The following is a 23,110-nucleotide window of genomic DNA, read 5'->3' as shown; positions in this document are numbered from 1 at the left end:
ATGGAAAGGGTGAAAGCAAACTATTTTTTGAAAGAGAAAACAACCAAAGTCTAGGGGACATGCAATGAAGTTACTAAGTAGTGCATTTAAAACAAATAGGAGAAAATATATATTTTTTTATTCAACGCATAACTAAGCTATGGAATTTGCTGCCAGGGGATGTGGTGAAAGCTGTTAGTGTAGCTGGACTTTAAAATGTTTTGGGCAAGTTCCTGGAAGAAAAGTAAATAAACAATTCTTAAGGTGGACTTGGGGAAATTGATTTACCTTTTGGGATCCTGCCAGGTACTTGTGACCTGGATTGGCCACTGCTGGCAACAGAATTTTGGGCGTGATGGACCTTTGGTCTGACCCAATATGGCAAATGTTCTTATATAGGCTGATCTGTTGTTGCCAAAGTCATTGTCTATAAGATCAAACAATGACGACATTAACTACCTTTCACCTTTTCACCAAATTCACCATTTTAAGTGCATATTTTGGAAAGTTTGGTACATGGTGACATCCTTCCATAAGGGCCACAACAAGGAGTCATGTGCCAGCTCCAAACATCTAAGGTATAAGTCGTGTAGATCTATACTTGCCATCTTATAACAGCATTCCACACAAAGTTTAAATGGTTTCTTATCAGTTCTTGAAGATTTTTCTGACATTTCTATTGGAACAATGACAGAAAATATACTAGCTATAAATATAATTTAAGGCTCAAAATAAAGAAAAAATAAAAATGAAACAAAAAAGTCACCTGACAAAACGGCAAGAGCAAGGAGAGAGGGTGAGCAAAACTTTTCTTATCTATGTACTGAGATAAAAAAAAAAAAAAAAAGATGGAGATAGTTCATGTAACGATGGCAGCACAGGAATTTCCACACATGCTTGGAAAGACTTCAGTCATTCTGGGCTAGGAGAGAGATTTTCTTCTGCTTTGGCGCCATCACCCACTTGTGAGGCTGTCTGTCTCCGCTTGTCCAGGGAGAAACAGAAGGAAGTAATTTAGTTTAAGCAGAACACAAGTTCAGAGGGAGTTTAATTAGTAATAGGGTAGATCCTTCAGGTAATTATTTTTAGCTTATCAGATCTTTTGTAGCTAAGACAACAGGATTCTTTATATACTATACACCAGATAAAAAACACATTTTATAAAATAAAAAATAAAATATATTACTTTATATCTCATAATTGCACAGACCAAGCAAACAGGACTTTTAAAATCAGTGTGCAGGTGCTAGATTTCACAGAAAGGAAACCAGTCAGTGACATGGCATCATTAAGGTCAGTAGCCAACTCTTCATTTGCCAGGAGAGGGCTGCATAGCTCAGGAGCCATGATGTGCCCACGCGGTTTTGGGAAGGGGAAAGAGTGCTGCTGACTGCATTAGAAACATCAGAGCATGTTGCTGAGGTGGTCCGTAGCGTGTGTGCGTGCGTGTAATGACTTCTGGTGAAGCGAACACTGGCATGGCCACAGCCATGTCCAATCCTCCCCTCCCGCACAAAACAGACTGACACCCTCAAGTGTGTGTGGGGGGATAGGATGCAGAGGATCTGCACGCTTGAGGTGCCACAACCTCAACAAGCAAGCCCCAACCAAAAATACCTGCACAGGTGCCATCCGCCTCGCTTGCAGAGTCCACTTCCTCTTGCAAACAAGCAGGAGGGAGGAAGGCAGAGGCTGGCTCACTGGAGGTCTGGGCAATACGCTACTGCTCCTCCCAGAGGAACCAAAGCTACACCCATCTCAGGACACCAAAGGCCGAGCTCTCACTGGCCTACATACACTCCGAGCCTTGCCATTCTCCTACATGACCACACACAATTTATTTTATTTAATAGTTTTATATACCGTTTTACCAACAATAAATGCCGACCAAAGCGGTTTACAATACTTCAAAGCAAAATTAAAAACAGAAAAATAAAAACTTCAGTGAAATCACATAGAAATAAAATAAAGCGGGAATAAAAGTACAATAATAATATTATCAATAACATAAAAATAAAGTGACATGGGGTAAGAAGACTGGCTGTTATTACTTTTAAAGAGCTTAGAGAGCAGAAAAATTAAAACAATAGTATCAGTATCATTGATCTTCAATTAAGAGCTAGTCTAATACAACACAAGTCCAATTACTGGGTATAGATCAAGGCCTAGAAAAATTTCTAAGACTTCTGAAAGGGGGATACAACTAAAAGGCCTACATGCTATGGGGTATCCTCAATGTCCTTGAATGCTACTTGGAACAAGTGAGCTTAAGGCCACCAAACCAGCCCAAATCTGCTGCAATACCTGTTCCAACCCCTACCTGAGGTCCATATCAAATAAGAAGGCTGCCAAACCTGAAAAGCTGTCAAGTGCCATAGGTCCATAGCACTGGTCTGGAGTAGAAGACATGCCCAACACAGAAGTGACCAGATTGGGAGCCTCATGGAAGCCCATGGCCAGAAAAATTACCACACAGGAAAAAGTGGCCTAAGAACAACTCTCTTGGGAAGCCCAAGTGATGGGGGAGCAGGTACTGAAAAATAGCCAAAAGAAGAGGCTGATGGGTGGACTGGCCAACCCTTAAATTGTACTCACTGGCCCCACTGCAACCAGCTTCTGCCCCCCCTCCCATGCTTTGGAAGTGGATCACCTCCATGGATGTGGCCTCCCCCTTATATCTGGGGTGGGGTTGGCTCGGCTTCTTTACTAGCCAGTCATCCAGGTATGGAGAGACTTGGGATGCTGTGGCATCACAGGTGCATTATTACCACAGGGCTAAAGCGCAACTGCAGAAAAAGTGAGGTGGGGGAGGCTTTGTGCAGACAGTGGAAAGAATCCGTTACAAGGTGGGGCATTACCAGTGGGCGGGGTAGCTTAATGCGGCTCTTGGATGTTTCCTCTGCATTTGATACCTTGGATCACTCTATTCTATTGGGACTTTAGGAATCCTTATTTATCACTTCCATTGTACTTTCTTGGTTCTCATCATACCTCTCTCTTTGTGCCCTGATAGGCGATGCTGCTTCTGATTCCCATAGTCTTTCTATGGGTATGCTTCAAAGATCATCTGTCTGCTATTCAAAATCTGTCACCACTCTGTTCTGAGAAAGCTTGAAATATCGATCAGCATGTATAAGAACATAAGAACATGCCATACTGGGTCAGACCAAGGGTCCATCAAGACCAGCATCCTGTTTCCAACAGTGGCCAATCCAGGCCATAAGAACCTGGCAAGTACCCAAAAACTAAGTCAATTCCATGCTAATGTTGCCAGTAAAAGAAGTGGCTATTTTCTAAGTCAACTTAATTAATAGCAGGTAATGGACTTCTCCTCCAAGAACTTATCCAATCCTTTTTTAAACACAGCTATACTAACTGCACTAACCACGTCTTCTGGCAAAAATTCCAGTTGCTTATATACAATTCTTTTCCCCTATAATGTCTACACCTACTACAGCCTTTGCCAATTTATCAGATTGCATGATGAAAATAAATAACTGGCTCTCTTCGAACAGGCTGGCCCTAAACGATAAGAAAATGGAGATCTTATTGATGGCCAGGTACCTGGGCTTACCCGTGTCATCTCTTAAATCTTTGCAATTAGTTCAAAATTCAGTAGCATGCCTTATAATTAGTACCTCAATATTGATTGTATTTCACCAGTCTTGGCCAGATTACACTGACTCCCTCTTGCCAATCATGTCCAGTTCAAGGTGTTGTGCTTGGACTTTAAATCTCATAATCAGACTCTGTAATATGTCTAGTGTCCGCTATTCAAAAATAGCGCATGCAGTTGTCGTGCTGGGCTTCCCAAAATCTTCTGGAGATACCATCTTATAAGTTAATTAAGCTTTTATGTCTAGGAACTGAATATTTGTTCTAGCTGATGAGATTAGGGCTGAGACTGACCTTCTTTGCTTTGGAAGATTTTAAAATACTCACCCGTTCTCTGTAGCCTTTAATAAATAGTTTGACATTCCCTAACCCAGCGGTTCTCAACCGGTGTGTCGCGACACCCTAGTGTGTCGCCAAGCACCAGCTGCTGTGTTGCGTCCTTGGGGTCTCTCCCACTGCTCTTTCTTCCCTGCTGCCGTTGCCGCTGGGCTATCAGCACGTTCAAGCCCAGTGGGAACGGCAGCAGTGCTAAAAAAAAGCTGTGGCACTTGTGGCTGACCTTTTCTTCTTCCCGCACCTGCTCCCCCACCCCCCGTGACCCGGAACAGGAAGTGAAACGCGGTGCGCGGGAAGGAGAAAGAGCCGGCCCATGCCGCGTGGAAAAGTAGCATTGGCAGCAGCATCGGCCCCCGAGCAATTGAAGCAGATGGTAATCGGGAAAGGAGAGAGCAGCATGAGCCTCCCGCGGCCGATGGGATTCTTCTTTCTTGGCTTGTGGGGGCTGGAGGAGGAGGCTGCTGCAGCTACCATTTGTGCTCGGGGAGGGGCGGGGAAGAGGAAGTGAGTGAGAGAAAGAAGCAGCCAGCCTGCGTGTGATTGAGAGCATGTGTGTGAGTGAGAGAAACTGGTCAGAGAGCTGTTGTGTGTGTGTATATGTGAGAGACAATGAAAGTGACTGCTCAAGGAGATGACTGATGTGTATGTGAGAGTGTGAGACATTAGTCAGGGAGGTGACTGATGTGTGTGAGAGAGAGAGAAAAAGCATTGAAGTGAGAAATCTGGGTATGTGAGAAAGCATGGGCATAAGAAGCCTGCTGTTGGGGGGGGGGGATGTGTGTGAAAGAAAGCATGGGAGTGAGAAGCCTGATTATGTGAGACAGCATTGGAGTGGGAAGACTGTGTGTGTGTGCATGCATGAGAGAGAGAGAGACTGGTTGGTAAGGTGACAGTGTGTGTGTGAGAGAAAGAGACTGGTGTGTGTGAATTGTAAGAGAAAGAATGTGATTCAGGGAATGAGAAGCCTGTGCACATGGAGAGCGAGTATGGAAATGAGAGAGAGACTGGTGTGTGTGTGTGTAACAGAGAAAGTGATTATGGGAATGAGAAGCGAGTGAGCATGGGAGTGAGAAATCTGGGTGTGTGAGAGACACAGCATGGGAGGGAGAAGCCTGATTATGTGAGAGAGAGAGCGTGGGAGTGGGAAGCCTGTGTGTGTGTGCATGCATGAGAGAGAGAGACTGGTTGGTAAGGTGACAGTGTGTGTGTGAGAGAAAGACTGGTGTGTGTGAATTGTAAGAGAAAGAATGTGATTCAGGAAATGAGAAGCCTGTGCAGTGGAGAGCGAGCATGGAAATGAGAGAGAGACTGGTGTGTGTGTGTGTGAGAAAGAAAGTGATTATGGGAATGAGAAACCTGTGCATGTGAAGAGTGAGCATGAGAGTGAGAAACCTGGGTGTGTGTGAGACAGCATGGGAGTGAGAAGCCTGTATATCTGAAAGAACATGGGAGTGGGAAGCCTGTGTGTGTGTATGCATGAGAGAAACTGTTCAGGAAGGTGACTGGTGTGTGAGTCAAAGACTGTTTGGGAGATGATTGGTGTGTGAGAGACAGAAACTGGTCATGGGGGCATGATTGGTATGGTGTGTGTGTGTGAGAGACATGGGCATTAAGGAAGAGGACCATGAGTATAGAGCTTAGCCTCTACTGCTGCTTCTGCTGTGTGCTACGGCCTGCATGGAAGAGGAGTAGGAGAGCTGCTGGAGGGGGTAAGTAAAGGTGGCTTTTTAAGTTTATTTTTCTTGATTGACTGCCATTTTAATTATTTATTATGTGATGTGTCTGCTTTTTTTGAAATATTTTATTGGTGTTTGGAGAATTTTTAATAGTTTTTATGAGTTTTTAATTGTTGGATGTTATTCTGTTCATAGCTGTTTAGAAACATTTATTCTGCTTATTAGTATAGTTTTACAATTATTTCTGTGTGGGGATCTATAGCTGCTTGCTAGCTCTGTTTTCCTAATAACCTAATAAGAGGTGTAGTGGTTTTTAGGGCCTGATTTAATATTTATAGTGTTGCCATTTCATAGATAGGGTTGCTCCTGTTTGAGTGTATTCCATAATACAGGTGTAACTGTGTGCGGATTAGTTTATGTGCATTACTACAGATCCTGGGAGTATGTTAGGTCGGTTCTGTGTCTGATACCGAGATGAGATATTTTACTAGCATGTAAGAGTTTTATCAGTCTTATTTGTTGTGTTTTCTCAAGAGGATATGCATTGGTGGTAAGCTGCTGTCTTTTCATAAGTAGGGCTATTGAGCCTGGAAGTAGAAGGAGTTTGAGTTGCTGTTACTGAGATGACACCAGAACCAGAATATCTTTTTTGTAGGGTGAATTGTATGGGGAATGTCATAATTCTGCTTTACATCCATTATTGTGGGTCAGGGGGGTTCCCGTGGATGCAAACTGTACTTTTACATCTAGCCCCGTGACGATCATGGGTCAGTGTGTCACGCATGTGAGAACCATCTGTCAGGTGTATCCCGACAGAAAAAAGGTTGAGAACCACTGCCCTAACCTATGAAGGTTCTACTGCATTGATTTGCAATGCTGCTGATAGTTTTTTGATGTATCCCCAGTGTTGATTATTTTTTTTAATTTGTATTTATGTCTTATGGATGTTTTGTCTATTCTGTACCTCTGATTATGTGATGCCATACTGGATCAGACCAAGGGCCTCCTGTTTCCAACAGTGGCCAACCCAAATCACATGTACCTAAGCAAGTAGATCAGTAGAATATAAGCCTTTTAAATAAATAAATAAAAAGATGGGAATGTGCATAAGTATCCTTTCAGTTGAAAGCGCACATCATTCCCTTTTCTGGTGAAGGGGATGAATCATGCTGAGGGAAAGCCTTTTGAATTTCACTGGGAGTAGATAAATGCCTAAGTATTTAAAATCCAGTATGAGTGTCAGGCCCCTGGAATGCTTAGGAACAGGAAAACAGAGAGTAGAATAGCTGCCCAGGATGAGGAGGAAGAATTCTATTTACCATGGTGGAGAAATAACATCACTTCTAGGTGGAGTTGCATGAAATGATATTTGGATTCAAGGCTAAATAAGGAATAGTTGCATTCATGAGAAATGAAAATAATACGCAGATGCTAGCTTATGAACTTGGCAATCTTTTGATTACATCACTGCGCTTCTTCAGGCAGGACTGGAATCCACTTAGACTGTGACAGCTGAACAATTATGTACAGTGACCAAAAACTCTGTCCAGGCATAGGAGTTGTCATGTGTGTCTGGTTGACTGCATTCTGGCTATCAAACATGAGCAGGAATATGCTGATACTAGTAAGATGGTCTTTCCAAAGTAAAGCAAGGCGAGCCGAGGTGTGTATAGATTTTACCTGAGCAGCCATCTCCCAGAGTGTTTCTCAGAGGAGATGCAATTGCAGATCAAGAACATCTGCTAACCTGCCATGAACATCAGCTTGAAAGTTACTGGCTCACAATCTATCCCTACTGTGAGCTTCAATGGAAGCAACTGAGTGCCACAGTGATAAAAAATCTGGAGATATATCAGAGAAGATAGTATACGGAAAGGTGGAGGGTATGCTCCAACACCTTCTGGGGCTGAATAAAAAGTTTCAGCTTCTGTGGAAGCATTGGACCATGTAGAGTTGATGGGATGATATCCACGCAGTAAATATGGAGTTTTAAAATACATTACTACCATATAGAATCAGAAGGTGGAAACTCAAACATGGCATTCCTGTGGGGGGGGGGGGGGGGGGGGAACCAAGATGGCCAACTGAGAGGCAGCTGTTCCCAAACGCTCTGACCAGATTTTGATTTCTTCGGATTTATTTCTTGGAAAATGTCTCACAAAGAAAAGGTAGGGTGAGGGTATTCCCTTCCGAACCCACCCTACCTTCAGATCAGAGATTGATACGGGAATTTGCGACTTCTGTGGGGCGGGCTGTGGCTCCCACGGGCGAAGCGGCTGGAGGAGAGCCCCTTTCGCCGGGAGAGATATCGTTAAGCCTGCCAAACCCACGACAACTGCTGCTGGCTTCCTCCTCTGAGACTCCTGGAGCTACTGGAGACTTCCGAGGAAACTCTGAAGATGTGCGACCAGTCGGATGGAGCGAAGGAGTTAGTTCCGGGGGTAGCGACGACTTCAACCCCGAAAAGGCTGAGTGGGGCTGTCGGAGAGATTAGAAATGAGGAAGAGGCAGCTGAGAGGATTGATTTGATTTCTGGTGCCAGCGGGGTGAGTCTAACCGCTCACAGGATTGAAAAGCCAGCAGTTGTAACATTAGACTCCCTTTGGGAGCTTACGGCTGGAATGGATATTAAATTACAAGAGCAATCTTTTAAATTACATGGGGTTTCTGCTAAACTTGACATTGTGGCTCACGACCACCAACAAATATTGCAAGAACAAGGATCTGTTATCCAAAGAATAGAAGTGGAGGTTAAAGAATTAAAAGAAGTTTCTGCAGCCTTTTCTAGGGAAAGGCTTGCAATGATGAGAAAAATGGAGTTTCTTGAAACTCGATTAGGCATTTGAACCTTCGCATATTAAATTTTCCGGGTGATTAAGGATGAACTGAGCCTTGTAACGTTAAAGAAATACCTGGGAGACTTTTTGAAAATCTCCCAGGAGAAAATCCCGGCGATAAAAAAGATCATACACCTATCTCAAAGGCAAAATACTCCTAGAATTAACGTATTGGATAACATGGCAAATCTGACGCAGTACTTGGAAGCATCAGGAATAGAGGTCATAAGAAGAGAGATACTTCTAGTGACTTTGCTCTCAGAAGACAAATTTGATAATGCGCAATTATAAGAATTTAAGGGTACCTTTCTGTGGAGACTTGGTAAGGATATTTCCTGACCTTGCCAAGGCTACCCAATTGCGGCGGAAAGCCTTTTTACAGATGAAACCCGAAGTGTTATCTATGGGTGCAAGCTTTGTGAAATACCCTTGTAAATGTGTAGTGAGTTGGCGTGGGTCTACTTATATTTTGATATACCACAACTGAGAGATTTCTTAAATGCTAGATATCCAATTACAGTTGGTACATCAAATGTGGGAAAATTAAATATGAAGTAACTCTTGGTAGACCAAACTGTTCTGTATTTTCCCTTAAGTTCTAACTCCTCTGTATTTCTTTACGCCCTCCATTATATTTCCTCTATAATGATAATGTGCACAATATAAATAACTTGAAATGTTTCCTGTATTGAGAATGTCAATATATTTATGTTGAATTTTCTTTTATTTCAATAAGGCACTTAAATTTCCTTATGACAAAATATATTTGTTTTAATTTTGAAAAGCAATAAAGAGTAAATAAATATGGTTTTCTTTTTTTTTTTTTTTTAAATGATTGAACACTTCATGAAGTTCTGAACTCCAAGAAATAGATACAATTCCACAATAACTGGGATTTATGGAATAGGGCTTTTCCAGATTTCTAGTTGTAATTTGCATAGGCTATTATAATCTGGAGTGTCTGCTGGCTTATCTGTTTTCAGATAGTAGTGGAGAGTCAAAGCTTTTGCTACAGGACCTTTGCCCTGAGACATTTAGTCAGAATATTTTGTGTAGGGATATTCTTCTCGCAGAGGCAAGTTGAGAAGCACTGGAATACTAACTCAGGACTTGAAAAATAAGGCAAGGGATTAGTTACCTCAGAGGATAGAATCCTGGTCGACAACCTCTGAGCAGTGTTTACTGCAAGCAATTACTGTGGAGGTGAAACATTTGGCAGAGTTCAGGATTATGTACCTACTACCATCACCACTTAACATTTCTATAGAGCTACTTGACATATGCAATGCTGTACAAACGCCACATAAGAAACAGTCCCTGGTCTTCAGAGCTTACAATCTAATCAAACATACAGGGAAAAAGAACACCAAAACTTCCTCCTGGACATAAGTATCCTCACCATAAGCCACTATGAATATAAGAACATAAAAACATTAGAAATTGCCATACTGGGTCAGACCAAGGGTCCATCAAGTCCAGCATCCTGTTTCCAACAGTGGCCAATCCAGGCTACAAGTACCTGGCAAGTACCCAAACACTAAGTAGATCCCAGACTACTGATGCCAGTAATAGCAGTGGCTATTCTCTAAGACCAACTTGATTAATAGCAGTTAATGGACTCCTCTTCCATGAACTTATCCATTGGCATTATCCATTACATTATGGCACATACATTGCATCAGCAGTGCCAGCCAGTAGAAACTGAATCAATAGTGCAGTTCTGCATTTGTAATGGCATGGCCAGGGTTAATTTCTGCCGTATCAGCAAGTTGGCTGAGACAGGCCGGAAGCCTACATCGGCCATGCATTAGCTGGAAGCCTGTGTTGGGTGAGCATCAGCCTGCCGGCCAGAATGTGCAATGGCCCACTGGCAGACTGCTGTACAAACTTGAAACTGGATTGGCCTTTCTGGCCAGATCTACAAAATTATAGGATCTGTCAACCGTTGTTCTCATCAGTGTGTGCCAGAATTTCTATGACAGACATCAAGTGCATTTTCCATGTGTAGGCCCGGATGCTTCTACAGCTCCCAAATTTCTGGAGCTGGAGGCCAATCTAAATTCCACAATGGGCTCACAGAGGATGAACTGAACTTTAGCCGAAGAAACAACTTCAAACAGAAAGACTTCAGTTGTAAATAAGAAAGCTGTGAAAAAAACCAAAGGGCAGTTGAAAAAAAGAAAAGAGGATTAGTTCTAAACCCACTATTGTGGGGTTTTTTTAGTCAAAAGAAAAAGGGAAAAAAAAAATCTATCCTTAAAAGCAGCACTATGAAAAAAATGTCTAAAAAAAGAATAGAAGAAAATTTGAAAAATATGACTGAATAGACAAGAGATAAGTAAACATATGTGCTGGTGCGAGGATGAAGAGACTGAAGAGGCTTGTTAGGCAATGCTCAAGCAGGAATTCCTATACATAACTCAGTAGAGCGAGGTCCATTCAGTGCCACCCGCTGTCACCCACATATAATGGCTAATTCAGTCTGTTCATCAATGGGAAAATATATATAGTTAGAAAAGCACATAGCAACAGTAATGCTGTAATTTCTCTTGTATAAAAGAGCTGCACATTAATCAGGCCAATCCAATAAATGTGTGCAGAAAATGGGCGGATAGTGCTGTGTGCCCGCTTTCCTAAGGCGAGCCCAGCCATTTCTCCTGGATGCGTGAATATTAAATGAGGGGGTCACACTAAAAGGAGGCGCTAGGGATAAATTTACATCCTTAGTGCCTTCGAGGCATTGGGCCCACAGGAGAGGTGGCTATCAAGTGGGTTGGGAAAATGAACACAATCTATGAGCGTCCGTTTTCTCCTGCTACAGGCATATACACGCACAAGAAATGCGTATGTATTAGACGTGCAGATTTTTTTTTTCCAAAGACTTTTTTTTTTTTTTTTTTTTAAATAAGTCATTGCTTTATTTGGCTCTTCCTACTAAGTATTGCTATGATACTATTAGGAGGAATCAAAGAAAGTAGTATTTTACTTTTTTTTCAAATGCGCCCTTGAGTGTGGTATACCTTAACGCCAGCCCTGGGCTGGCATTAAATTTGCTGTGGTGCAAGGGCACACTTGGCCGCAGGGAAACTTTTTTGGGATCTCAGGGATTAGCTAATAGCCTCATCTATATGACTTTCCATATGAAGAGTACTATTAGCTACACTGTTTTAGACACGCTAACCCCTGTATTGGATTGGGGGGGGGGGATATTGACACGTGTCAATATTCCCCCCCCCCCAAAGACCAGAATAGGAAAAGTAAATCCAACATTAGTTTCCAAGAGCAAATTTACAAGCAAAGTCACTTCTAAATGTTAAACTATTTAAAGGCCAAATGAAAACAGCATATTTGCCTGCTGTGAAATGAAATTTTTCTATGGAAAGAAGGCTTTAGCTTATGAAGATGAAATTAAGTCAAAAGGTACAATTGCATGTGGTAAATTATGGCTCAGTTGGGCACTGGGCAAAAAGGTGGGGATGCGCGCAAATATTTTTAATAAAAATGCAAATGAAAAAGTGTATTACCAAAAATGTATTATTGATGCAAACACCAATCTCTTGATTTTAACCTTAACCTTTAAACATTTACTCAAAACTATTTCATGAGTAATCAGGTGTTTAAATGTCTTCGGCCCCGAGCTCGATATTCACAATAATCAACAAATGCTTTTACCAAACAAACTAATCTACAAACTTTTTTTTTTAACAGAATTATTAGATAAGGCTAATTCAGACTATTTTAAACTACCCATGCCTATTCATTTAGGATTGAGCTCTTTGATATCTATCCACTATTCAAATAGAAAGAGAGTATACCTTGATCATCATCATCTCCAACATCAGCATCCATGGCATTTTCATCATCATCTTCATCATCATAATTGTAATTGGGATCATAAGTTAAATACTTTAGACAAATGTTTATAATGGTAGATACATGAGGATAGACTTCTTTGGGACATCTGAAAAATAATTTATATTACAATGGAAATAATTACAGTGTTGGTTCTACAACTCTTTCCAAAAGCCTTATGATATACATTCCAAAATGAGGACAGTAACAATGCATTAAAAAAGGGACCAGAGAGGATGAAGAGGGGAGTACTGGTTCCAGAGGGATCCTATCTACAGAAAACATCGTTTACGGTAAGCAAACATTTTTCTGTCTATAAGCTGAATTAGCCCTGCTTTCTGGGCGTCCCAAGCTTAGGGTTACTGTGAAGTCATGTGCTTCTAGCTGTCATTCCTTTCCCTTTTTTTTGGCACCCCAGACTCCTCATGGACTGCCCTTTAACTGTTTGCCAAGTGATTTCGCACTGCTGTGCCCACCAAAGCCTTGGAGGCTGATAGCTGGTCCTCAGAATAGTGGGATGTGAAGGTGTGAAAAAGACAACCATATTGCTGCTTTGCAATGTCCTCAATTGGAACCTTATGGAGCTGGGCAATTGAAGAAACTGTTGCTTGCACTTGATGTGCTTTTACTGGTCCTGTAAGTTATGAAAAGTTTGCTTTATAGCAGAACCGAATACATTGAGTTATCCAATTACATAAAGTTGTTTTCGTTACTGACGTTCAAGGCATTTGGATAATACAAGACAAACAGTTGGGGGGTGGGTGTCTATGAGACTGAGTTGGGAATTTGTAATATGCTACGGCTCGTTGCAGTCCAATGGGTGTAGTGTCTTTTCCCTTTCATTGCTGTGAGGTTTGGGGAAAAAGGCTGGTAGATTGATTGATTTAGGTGGGAAAGCAGATACTATCTTTGGCAAAAATATTGCTTGAGTACAATGTACAAACCTGTCATGAAAAAACTGTGAAGTAGTTGAAAAATGGACTAAAGCTTGAAATTCAACTTCTAGTTTGAGGTCTTTGCCACCAGAAATAAAACCTTCCATGTTGGATACTTCAAAGAAAAGGAATCCATTGGTTTAAAAGGGGAAGTCAGAAGTCTTTCCAAGACTACATTAACATCTCAAGATACTAAGAGGGATTTTTTTGTTTTTTTTAAATGGGAAGTTGTATTCATAGGAGACTTTTCATGAAACGGGAAACAAGTGGATGGGTGGAAATGATTGGTCCGTTTCCAATCCTGTGATATGCTGCAATACCACTGAGGTGCACTCTTATGGAAGAAGTAGCTAGACTAGACTGTGATAACATGTAAAGATATAGCAACAAGGTTTCAGGAGTATAGGAGAAAGGGTCAATGTTGTTAGCAGTATACCATTTGAATACATAGTTTCTGCGGGTGGAATGTTTTCTGGCAGAAACATGCATGTCTTCAATAGAATGTCGTTAAATTGAATTTTTCTAGTACTTTCCATTCAACATCCATGTCGTCAGATTGAGAGAAGAAAGCAGCGGATGCAAGAGTTCCATCCTCTGTGTTAATAAACCTGTGGTGTTCCTACGGATATTAGGGCCTGAACTGAAATCTGAATTAGTAGGCATACTAAAATTGTCTCGGCCACGCTGTTACAATTAGGAGCATCCTCATCTTGTCATGTATGCACTTCTGGATTGTTCTTGCAATCAGAGGGAATTGGGGGATAAACATACACCAGGCCTCTGGACCAAGAGAGGAAGAATGCGTCTTGAGCTTCCCTGAATGGGCTTGGAAGAATGGAACAAAATTTGTTCACTTTCCTGGTGCACTCAGATGTGAAACAGGTCTATCCATGGTAGGCCCCATTTGAGAAACAATTTGTCTGCCATCTGCTGACTGAGGGCCATTTGTGAGTATGGAAGATTCTGCTGAGTCTGTCAGCTCTGTGTTCACTATCCCTGAAAGTTAAGTTGCTTCAAGGGTGATAGAATGTGTCTCTACCCATTCTAAAACGTTGACTGCTTCCTTGCATAAACATCCAGGAACCAGACTGTCCTTGCTTGTTTATGTAAACATGGCTGATTGTCCATGGGGATCATTATATACTTTCCCTGTAGTATATGGCAAAAATATGAAGAGCATTCTTTATGCTATGAGCTCCAGTAGATTGATCTTAAAGGTTTTTTGCTTTCGGTTTCCACAGTCATTTTGTTTGGTAATGGAGGAGATGGGCTCCCCATCCGCAAGTGGATGCATTTGTTGGGAGGATTAACTGATGAGTAGGAATGTAGAGGGGGGCACCCTTGGTGAATATGACGGAGTTATCCACCATGCTATGTCTAATCATGGACTGTGTTACCACCACCCTGACAGACATAAGTTGCCAATATTGCAACCATTGATGTTTTCAATCCTCAATGTTTCTGACTATTGTGCAGTTGGGTCTGTGGTACTACATGAATTGCTGCTGCCATGTGGCCCTAGTAATACCAATATTCGGTGTACTGTAGAGTGGTATTATTAATGCAGTTATTGCAGAAGGAGCATAGCTTTGGGGATCTATCCCTTGGAAGAAATGCTCTCAACATGCATCGATGAATTGACACATTTACACAGCCCTTCACGTACACGTCCCTAATAGAAACTTGAGAATCAGCAAACAAAGCCCTACTAACTATTCCCTCAGTAAAAACAGCCAGACTAACTCAAGTAAGGGATAGGGCCCTATCCCTGGCAGGACCTATAATATGGAATACAATGCCTTTAGAAATCAGAACACAAAGAGACATCCAAAGCATTCCAAAAAAGTTTAAAAACATGGCTATTTAAACAAGCATACCACAAAGGGAATGAAGAGTAGAATCCAGGGAATTGTATGATGCAGTCTGAAGAACTCCCACACACACACCAGCTTACTCGAATGGTGTGTGTGTATATTTTTTATTGTACTTTACCTCTATTAGATTGCAACAAAAGAGGACAAGACTTAAGTGTTAATTTATCTTATAGCCGATATACATTAAAGTAGACATGACTTATCACAACCACTAAGTAATATTTAATATGAAACTATGTTACAGTATTTGATGGCACCTGTTAGTTAATATAACTCCAACACATTTAAGTTTGAATTATGTGCCTTATTGTGAACCGTTGAGACGGCAACTAGCTTAACGATGGTATAGAAAAGATTTTAAATAAATAAATAAAATTGAAGAACATGTGCTGGCTCGAGTGTTAATTTCTGTAGTTTACAAGGAATCCTAGACTCTCGAGGCAGCGAATGGTATTTGAAGTTTCTCTAACTTAGAAGAGATTATTAGCCAATCCTCCAAATAATGGAAACATTCGTATCCCCTTTTCTTCGTAGGTGAGCCACAGCCATCGCTAAGCATTTGGTGAAGATTCTCAGGGCAAATGAGAGAGTCCAAATGGGAAGTACTTTGTATAGTAATGATCCGATCCTGTCTTAAAACACAGGTAGCACCAACAGAAATGGTGGATTGGGGATTACGAGCACTAAATCTTTGAGATCCAGTGAAGACATTCAATCGCTGGGTTGTAAAAAACATGGCGCAGTACTGATTTCAGGGATGTCATTTTGAATGTTCCCTGTTGTAAAATTTGTGAAGAGATCAGAGGTCTAAAACTGGACAGAGGCCCTCCTGACATTTTTCAGAATGAGGAAGTAGTAGTAGTGGGAGTAATAGTCTCTGTTTTGAGGGCACTGGGATCTTGTTTATCACATTTTGGGCCTCCTCCTAGTTTAAAAGAAGTACCTGAGCTAGATCCCATGGTTGCAGCTACTAAGTGTGGAATGGGTTGTAGGAGTTGAAATTCCGATTGTACATGTGATGAATTATATTCAAAACCCCATTGTTCATTGTAATGTCAGACCAGGCTTTGAAAAAATGTGTTCAAAGCCTTTGCCTCTGATCTGTATTGGTAGCTGGGGCTGGACTGGGTTCAAAATCCTGTTGAAGTTTTGGTAGCTGCTGTTGCTGTTTTTGATATCTTTGGTTTCTATGATGTACTCTTGTTGTGAAGACTAGGTTTGCTGTCTGGCAAGGTGATGTTCTGTAAGGTTGATATTGTCCATAAGGTTTCTTTTGATAGTAAGGCCTTTTTGTACTGAGAGTACAACCTTCTCCGATCGACCTTTTTGCTCTGTAGTGGACATCAAAGATTGCACAGCCACAATTGCTCTTAATTTGAGAAACTGTTTTCCTAATGTGTCTCCAAAGAAGTTTGCCCTGCAGCAGGGAAGGTCAGCCCGTTTTTTTGTGGACATCCTCCCTGACAGCACTCGCTCTGAGCCATGCATCCTGTGTACCGCAATAGACAGCTGATGCAGGCTGTGTCGAAGGCCTCAAACTGAAGTCGTCCAGAATTTTGCGATCTTTGCCCTGGTGTAATATTAGAATGGAGTCTGGATTTCTTTGCCTTCTTCATTGCAGAATTCACTACTGAAGAGTCCAGAATTTGCACCACTCTGTAGTGAAGCAACTTTTTTTTTTTTAGGGAAAATTTTAGGTCCACCTGCCATGTCACAGGTAATCCTGAAAAGGGGGGGGGGACGGACGGACGACTCCCATGTCTTATCTAGCACTGTATTCAGCACATTATGTAATGGCAAGGCTGTAGGTTCTGCTAGTAAATCTAACATTTTTTAAATGCCAAAACACCTCAGATCTCGGGTCTGGTATCTTGTGCATCTCTACATTCAAGGTTGGCCCCAGCGTTTCCACAAGTTTTGAATAAGTAAGGTCCTCCCATGGCAAAGAAGTTTCCGGTAGATCCTCTGGCGGATATGAGGGGATACCTGTTGAAATGCCAGGAGAAATTACTGGAGAAGTGTTCTCTTCATGTGTAGGGGAATACTGCAGAGCATTTTCAGGCATTTCATGGATATCCTATGGAGGTGGGGAGCTAGGAAATTCCTGTAATGGAGATTGGTCTCCATCCAGAGGGCTTGCAGGATGTTCCACTGTAAGTAAGAGTTTGAAACAACGTGAAAATTTTTTTAAAATTGCCTGTGAAGATTTAGAGTCCAGTGAAAAATAGGGTTCTTTTCCAGAATGAAAATTTTTTCCTTATGGCAGTGTTAGGTGGTGGTATAGCTGCCATTAAATCTGAAGAATCTGGTGTCTTTTGCGAGTCAAAAGTGATGGTTATTAGCTCTTCCTGTAAATTAGATTGTTTCAGACTTCGAGAAACTGAAGAAAGGGCGGAATAAACTTTTCCCATTTTGAGAGGAAAAAGATGATGGGCTAGAGTGAGGTTTGAGCCATATAAGCTCCCTTAAGGTCAAATTTTCAAAGGCCTAAGCGCATAAAAACCGGGGGTTTATGCATGTGGCCAGCCTTGCACGCACAGCGCACATTTTATAACAGACCAGGCCACGCGCATAAACCCCGGGTATGTGCACAAGTACCGGGCCCTGAAAAAGGGGGTGGGCCGGGGGTGTGGTCTGAGCGGGGCAGAGGACGGCAGGACAGCGGCCATCAGCCACTGTTCTGGGGAAGTGTGCGCCGGCAGCCAGCCGGTGCACGTAACTTGCTTCTGCTCCAGAGGAGCAGTTAACTAATAAAATAAAAATTTAAGAAATGGTAGGTTAGGTTTAGGGGGTGGGAAGGAGAGGGGAAGAGAGAGGTAGTGTAAGTAGAGGAGTAGGCCCGATTGCAATACCATGTGTATTTATGAAAATTTGCCCCCCACGTGCACGAATGTTATAAAATCATCACGTCCATGTGCACGCGCCGGGAACTGCACATACATGGACGTGTGTGCACTCCTTTGAAAATCTACCCCTTAGTCTGATAAATTTTCCATTTCGGATTCCTCTGGGATCATGATTGTTTTTGCCCTCTTATGTTTCTTTGGATCATGGGTATGTTCCCTCTCTGGAATGAGGCCCGTCTTATTTTTCTGTGGTTGTTTTTTTATGCCAGAGGAGAATGGAGAGATTGATGCTCTCTTGCCCTCCTTGCTATTCTTTTCTTTGCCATATGCTTGCCCTCTAGATTAGGTGGGACACACTTGCCTCGGTGCATTGTATGTGATGGCTGTGTCTATGCATCATCATGTTTTCAGTGAAGGATGCATAGAGTGCATTGGCTGAGTTGAAGTGTGGTGTTTTTGGAGCCAACTGCATCGAATGCAATTGAGACGATGCGTCATGTTTTGAAGCACCGTGCGTCGAGAGCATCGGCTATGTTAATGTATCACACATAGGTATACTGTGAGACTTAAGCATGTACTTTGGTGCAGTTTTTGATGTCAGGTGAGGGCATGCCTCTGACTTCCTTTGCATCAAAGGGTTTTGGGTCAGGCTTGTAATCGCCTGCGTTAAGGCTTTTGCTACAGACTTAGGCCTTTTTTTATGTCTAATCTTTGGATATATTAGGAGTGGATGAGCTTCCCATCAGCCCAAACGAGGTTGCCCTCTTATGGTGAGCTGGGTGATAGGTCTTGGGCCCTGGAGATGACTGTGTTAACTGGCTTCCCTAGGTGGAGGAGAAGGGCGTAGCTTCTCATTTCTGAGGATGCTTTGTCTTCTAGTCTCACTAATTTTTTTAAACTCATTGCTTCTGAGCACAGGGGGATATTCGCTCACAATCCCAGCAAGTCTATTGGTTGTGATCCATGCCCAGGCAAATGTAATAATTAGTTATGTCCATCTGTAATGGACATATGCCCACACCGGTAGAACTTGAAACCAGGCATTTTCTTCAACATAGCAGCACTTAAGTGCTTTTTGGGGTTCACGTATCAAAACAAGAATAAGTTGAGGAAAAAGTAGAGAAATGCATCACACAACCGGACATAGTGCGGGAAAAAAACCAAACTGAGGAGAACCAAAGGAGTGCATGCTCAAAAGAACAAAACTCAAAGCGTGGAGAGATAGCCCCACCCCCGTTCTGCCAGATGACATCACCCAGAAGTCATGGCTAATTCAGCCCTGTTTATTGATGGAAAAAAAGCAATTAATTATGACAGGAAGACAATGCAAGTGAATTTTATGTTTGATTTCTTGTGACATACAAATCTAGTGGCGTGCCTGAAGTAAGAGGGTGTCAATTTTCAAAAAAGCTTAGGCACCTAATTTTGGGAGTTAAGTTCCTAAATTGGCTGTTTTGAAAATTTACTAGGGCTTAGTGTCTATATTTAGGAACCTAATTTCACTAGGCTCCAAAATTTGGGGGGGGGGAGAAGAAGCTAAGGCAGGGAAAAAAAGAGTTACATGTTTAGTGTTGATTTTCAGCAAATGAATAGGCATAAAGTTAGGTTCTTAAGTTTTTAGGTTAATTTGTGGCTGAAAACATAAAAGACCTTAATTTGGCTGAAATTAGGTGTCTTAGTTTTCCCAAAATTTAGAGGCTAAGCTTTTCTGAATTTAGGCCTCCAAGTAGTGCAAGAATTTGGGAAACTTGACAAATCAGCCAAAAGACAGCATTTAAAACAAGTAGAGAAGGTGAACTGTGAAAAAGGAAAAGTGTACAAACTGCATTGAGCTCCCAGTGGTACACTGGAGCTTAAAGCAAGATTGAGAATGCTATAAATAAAGGTCAGAGAAGAACAAGGAACCAAAAGACTCACAGGTTCTTTTTATTCTATAAATTAGGAAACTGCTATAATGGAACACATTTTAATGCTATCTGTGATATGAATATTTAAACATGAAATGAAAATACTTGGGATAACCAAATTAATAGAACAAAATCCCCTATTAGGGAGCTATGGAAAGAAATCTAAGGACTAGTAATCCAAGGGACACTTAGAAAAGTGAGAAAAATGTAGATGAGATAAATAGTATGAATACTTAGTGTAGCATTGTTGATTAATGAAAAATTTCAGTATAATACCTTGTTTTAAATAAATAATATGTATGGTACAAAATTTAAGTATCAGAAAAATGTATTACTTTCTAAATCAATTTATCTACCATTTCACTAAAAAAAAAATTCAATACCACCTTAAAAATCAAATTTTTAGGCTACCTTTAATATATACCAGCAATATCCATATCACAGTACATTTTCACGAAAATCGCTGCAAAGGACCCATTTCATCATACAGCCAATCATACATACATTCATGCCTGACACACACCACACCCAAAAACACTAATATACCAACACACCAGATCAATATACTCAGTGCTCCAACACAATGGACCATGAATTAATGCTCTCAAAACAATCAATTGTCCTCCAGTTGACATTGATTTAATCAACACTTCTAATATCAATTCAATAGAAGTCCCACTGAATATCCCAAGACCTTACTTAACAGGTGTCCTAAAGGTCTTTGCTGTATGTGCTGGCACATATTTTTACTCACCAAAATTAACGCTTGCTCTGGAGCCCAAGAAAGGTGTCTGTCAGCCTATTAAGAAAAGGAATGCTCAATTTTAGAGCATCTGTTTTCCTAATGTGACTGCCAGCACACTTGTTTTGGGACTTTCTAATCTTTTAGTTCCTCCGATTTAATATCGCCACGATATTAAGTCGGAGGAAGTACAGAAAATCAGTATTTTCTGCTTTCTGTACACTTTTTGGGTTCCTCCAAAATTAACACCTGTTCTGGAGCAGGCATTAATTTTGGTGAGTAAAAATGTGCACGTCGAGCGCACATTTTATTTTTGCATGGGGGGGGGGTGGGAATAGATAATAGCCTCGTCAACATGCATTTGCATGTGATGAGCGCTATTACCTATGCACATAATTGGATGCGCACTTTGGACAAGCTAACCCCCATTTTGCATTGGGGGTTATGTATACATGTCCAATCGTGGGTTAAACCGTGCACTCTAGCCAGCACACAGCATAGCATTGGCCAGTAACGCAGATTAGACTGTTAACCCATCTCGAAAGATATAGCATTAACAGAAAAGGGCAACAAAAATTATAAAGGAGAGGAAAGACTCCCTTTTAAAAAATGCTAAATGGATGAGCTATTCTGTTTGGAGACATTACAGATGGTATTTGATAAAGGTTTATAAAATTATGAGTGGGGTGGAACTAGTCAGCAAGGAATGTTGAGATTACTTATCTGGTAATCTCCTTTTCCTTAGTGTATGCAGATGGACTCAAAACAAATGGGTATAGTGTTCTCGTGCTAGCAGTTGGAGACGGATCCGACGTCAGCACGGATACATATACCCCCACAGGAAGTGCAGCAAATCAGTAATCTTCCTTGCAAAAGCTTTTATGGATATATGTGTGACTGACCAATCGATTAAATGAACAGGATTACCCTGACCAATTGATGGTAGCTGGAGACTGCCATTGTACTCAGCCGGAAGGCATCTACACCCGGCAGGGTGGATGCCCTATATAAGAAAACATGTCTTACCGTGAGCCGGCGAATCCCCATGTATACCGGCAGCCGGGCGGGATGCTGAGTCTATCTGCATACACTAAGGAAAAGGAGATTACCAGGTAAGTAATCTCAACATTTCCTAGCGTGTAGCAGATGGACTCAAAACAAATGGGATGTACAAAAGCTACTCCTGGACTGGGCGGGAGGCTGCCCGAGGAACGTTTAGGATTGCCCTCGCAAATGCTGTGTCCTCCCTGGCCTGGATGTCCAGACGATAGAATCTGGAAAAGGTATGGAGGGAGGACCATGACACCGCTTTACATATCTCTGCCAGCGACAGCATCTTAGTTTCTGCCCAAGAGGCTGCTTGCGCTCTGGTAGAATGAGCCTTGACCTGTAGAGGCGGTGGTTTTCCTATCTCTACGTAGGCTGCTTTGATAATTTCTTTAATCCAGTGGGCGATGGTCGGCCGTGAGGCCGCTTCCCCCCGCTGTGCAGGACGAACAGATGGTCCGTCTTTCGTACTGCTTCTAACATTTCCAGGTATCTGGACAGTAGTCTGCCAATGTCGAGATGGCGTAGTATTCGACCTTCTTCCGATTTCTTCAAACCTTCCGTGGTAGGCAAGGATATGGTTTGGTTGAGGTGAAACTGTGAGACCACTTTGGGTAAAAAGGAAGGAACCGTGCGAAGATGGATAGCCTCTGGAGTGATTCTGAGAAACAGATCACGGCAGGACAGCGCTTGTAGCTCTGAGATGCGGCGTGCTGAGCATATGGCCAGCAGGAACACCATCTTCAAGGTTAACAAACGGAGAGACAGGCCTCGAAGGGGCCTGAAGGCGGATCCCGCTAGAAACTGCAACACTAAGTTGAGGTTCCACAAGGGCACTGGCCACTTCAGTGGCGGGCGAATGTGTTTGACTCCTTTCAGGAAACGTGAAACATCTGGGTGTTTGGCAATGGAGTTGCCGTTACACCTGGGACCATAGCAAGCCAGCGCTGCTACCTGAACTTTGATGGAGCCGAGGGACAGACCCTTCTGAAGTCCGTCTTGTAGGAAGTCCAAAATGAGAGGGATCTTAGCGGCATGTGAACTGGTGCTGTGAGAGTCGCACCAGGCTTCAAAAACTCTCCAGATCCTTATATATGTTAGTGGTGTGGAGAACTTGCGTGCTCGGAGGAGTGTATCTATTACCGGCTCCGAGTATCCTCTTTTCTTCAGTCTAGCCCTCTCAATGGCCAGACCGTAAGAGAGAATTGAGCTGGATCCTCGTGGAGGATGGGACCTTGCCCCAGCAGGTCCCTGTGCGGAGGCAGGCGTAGAGGAGTCCCTGCCAGTAGTCTTCTCATGTCTGCGTACCAGGGTCTTCTTGGCCAGTCCGGGGCCACTAGAAGAACTAGGCCTCTGTGTCGCTGAATCTTGTGTATAATTTATTTTATTTATTTAACAGTTTTATATACCGAAGTTCTGGTAACAAAGTTACTAATCACTTCGGTTTACATTACAACAATAGAT

At 42.1% G+C, this 23,110-nt stretch overlaps 1 protein-coding gene across 1 annotated transcript in view; it reads right to left on the bottom strand.

Moving 5' to 3' along the window:
- Positions 1–23,110, bottom strand: part of LOC115098487 (cullin-associated NEDD8-dissociated protein 1-like) — a 257,944-nt gene that overhangs the window by 103,729 nt on the left and 131,105 nt on the right. The window contains 1 exon segment of the mRNA XM_029615022.1: positions 12,259–12,404. Within this exon segment, the coding sequence (XP_029470882.1) occupies positions 12,259–12,404 (146 nt within the window).

The sequence above is a fragment of the Rhinatrema bivittatum genome, chromosome 9, assembly GCF_901001135.1.
Source record: "Rhinatrema bivittatum chromosome 9, aRhiBiv1.1, whole genome shotgun sequence".
In the NCBI taxonomy this organism is placed as follows: Eukaryota; Metazoa; Chordata; class Amphibia; order Gymnophiona; family Rhinatrematidae; genus Rhinatrema; species Rhinatrema bivittatum.
This window is presented reverse-complemented; position numbering and strand designations above follow the sequence as displayed.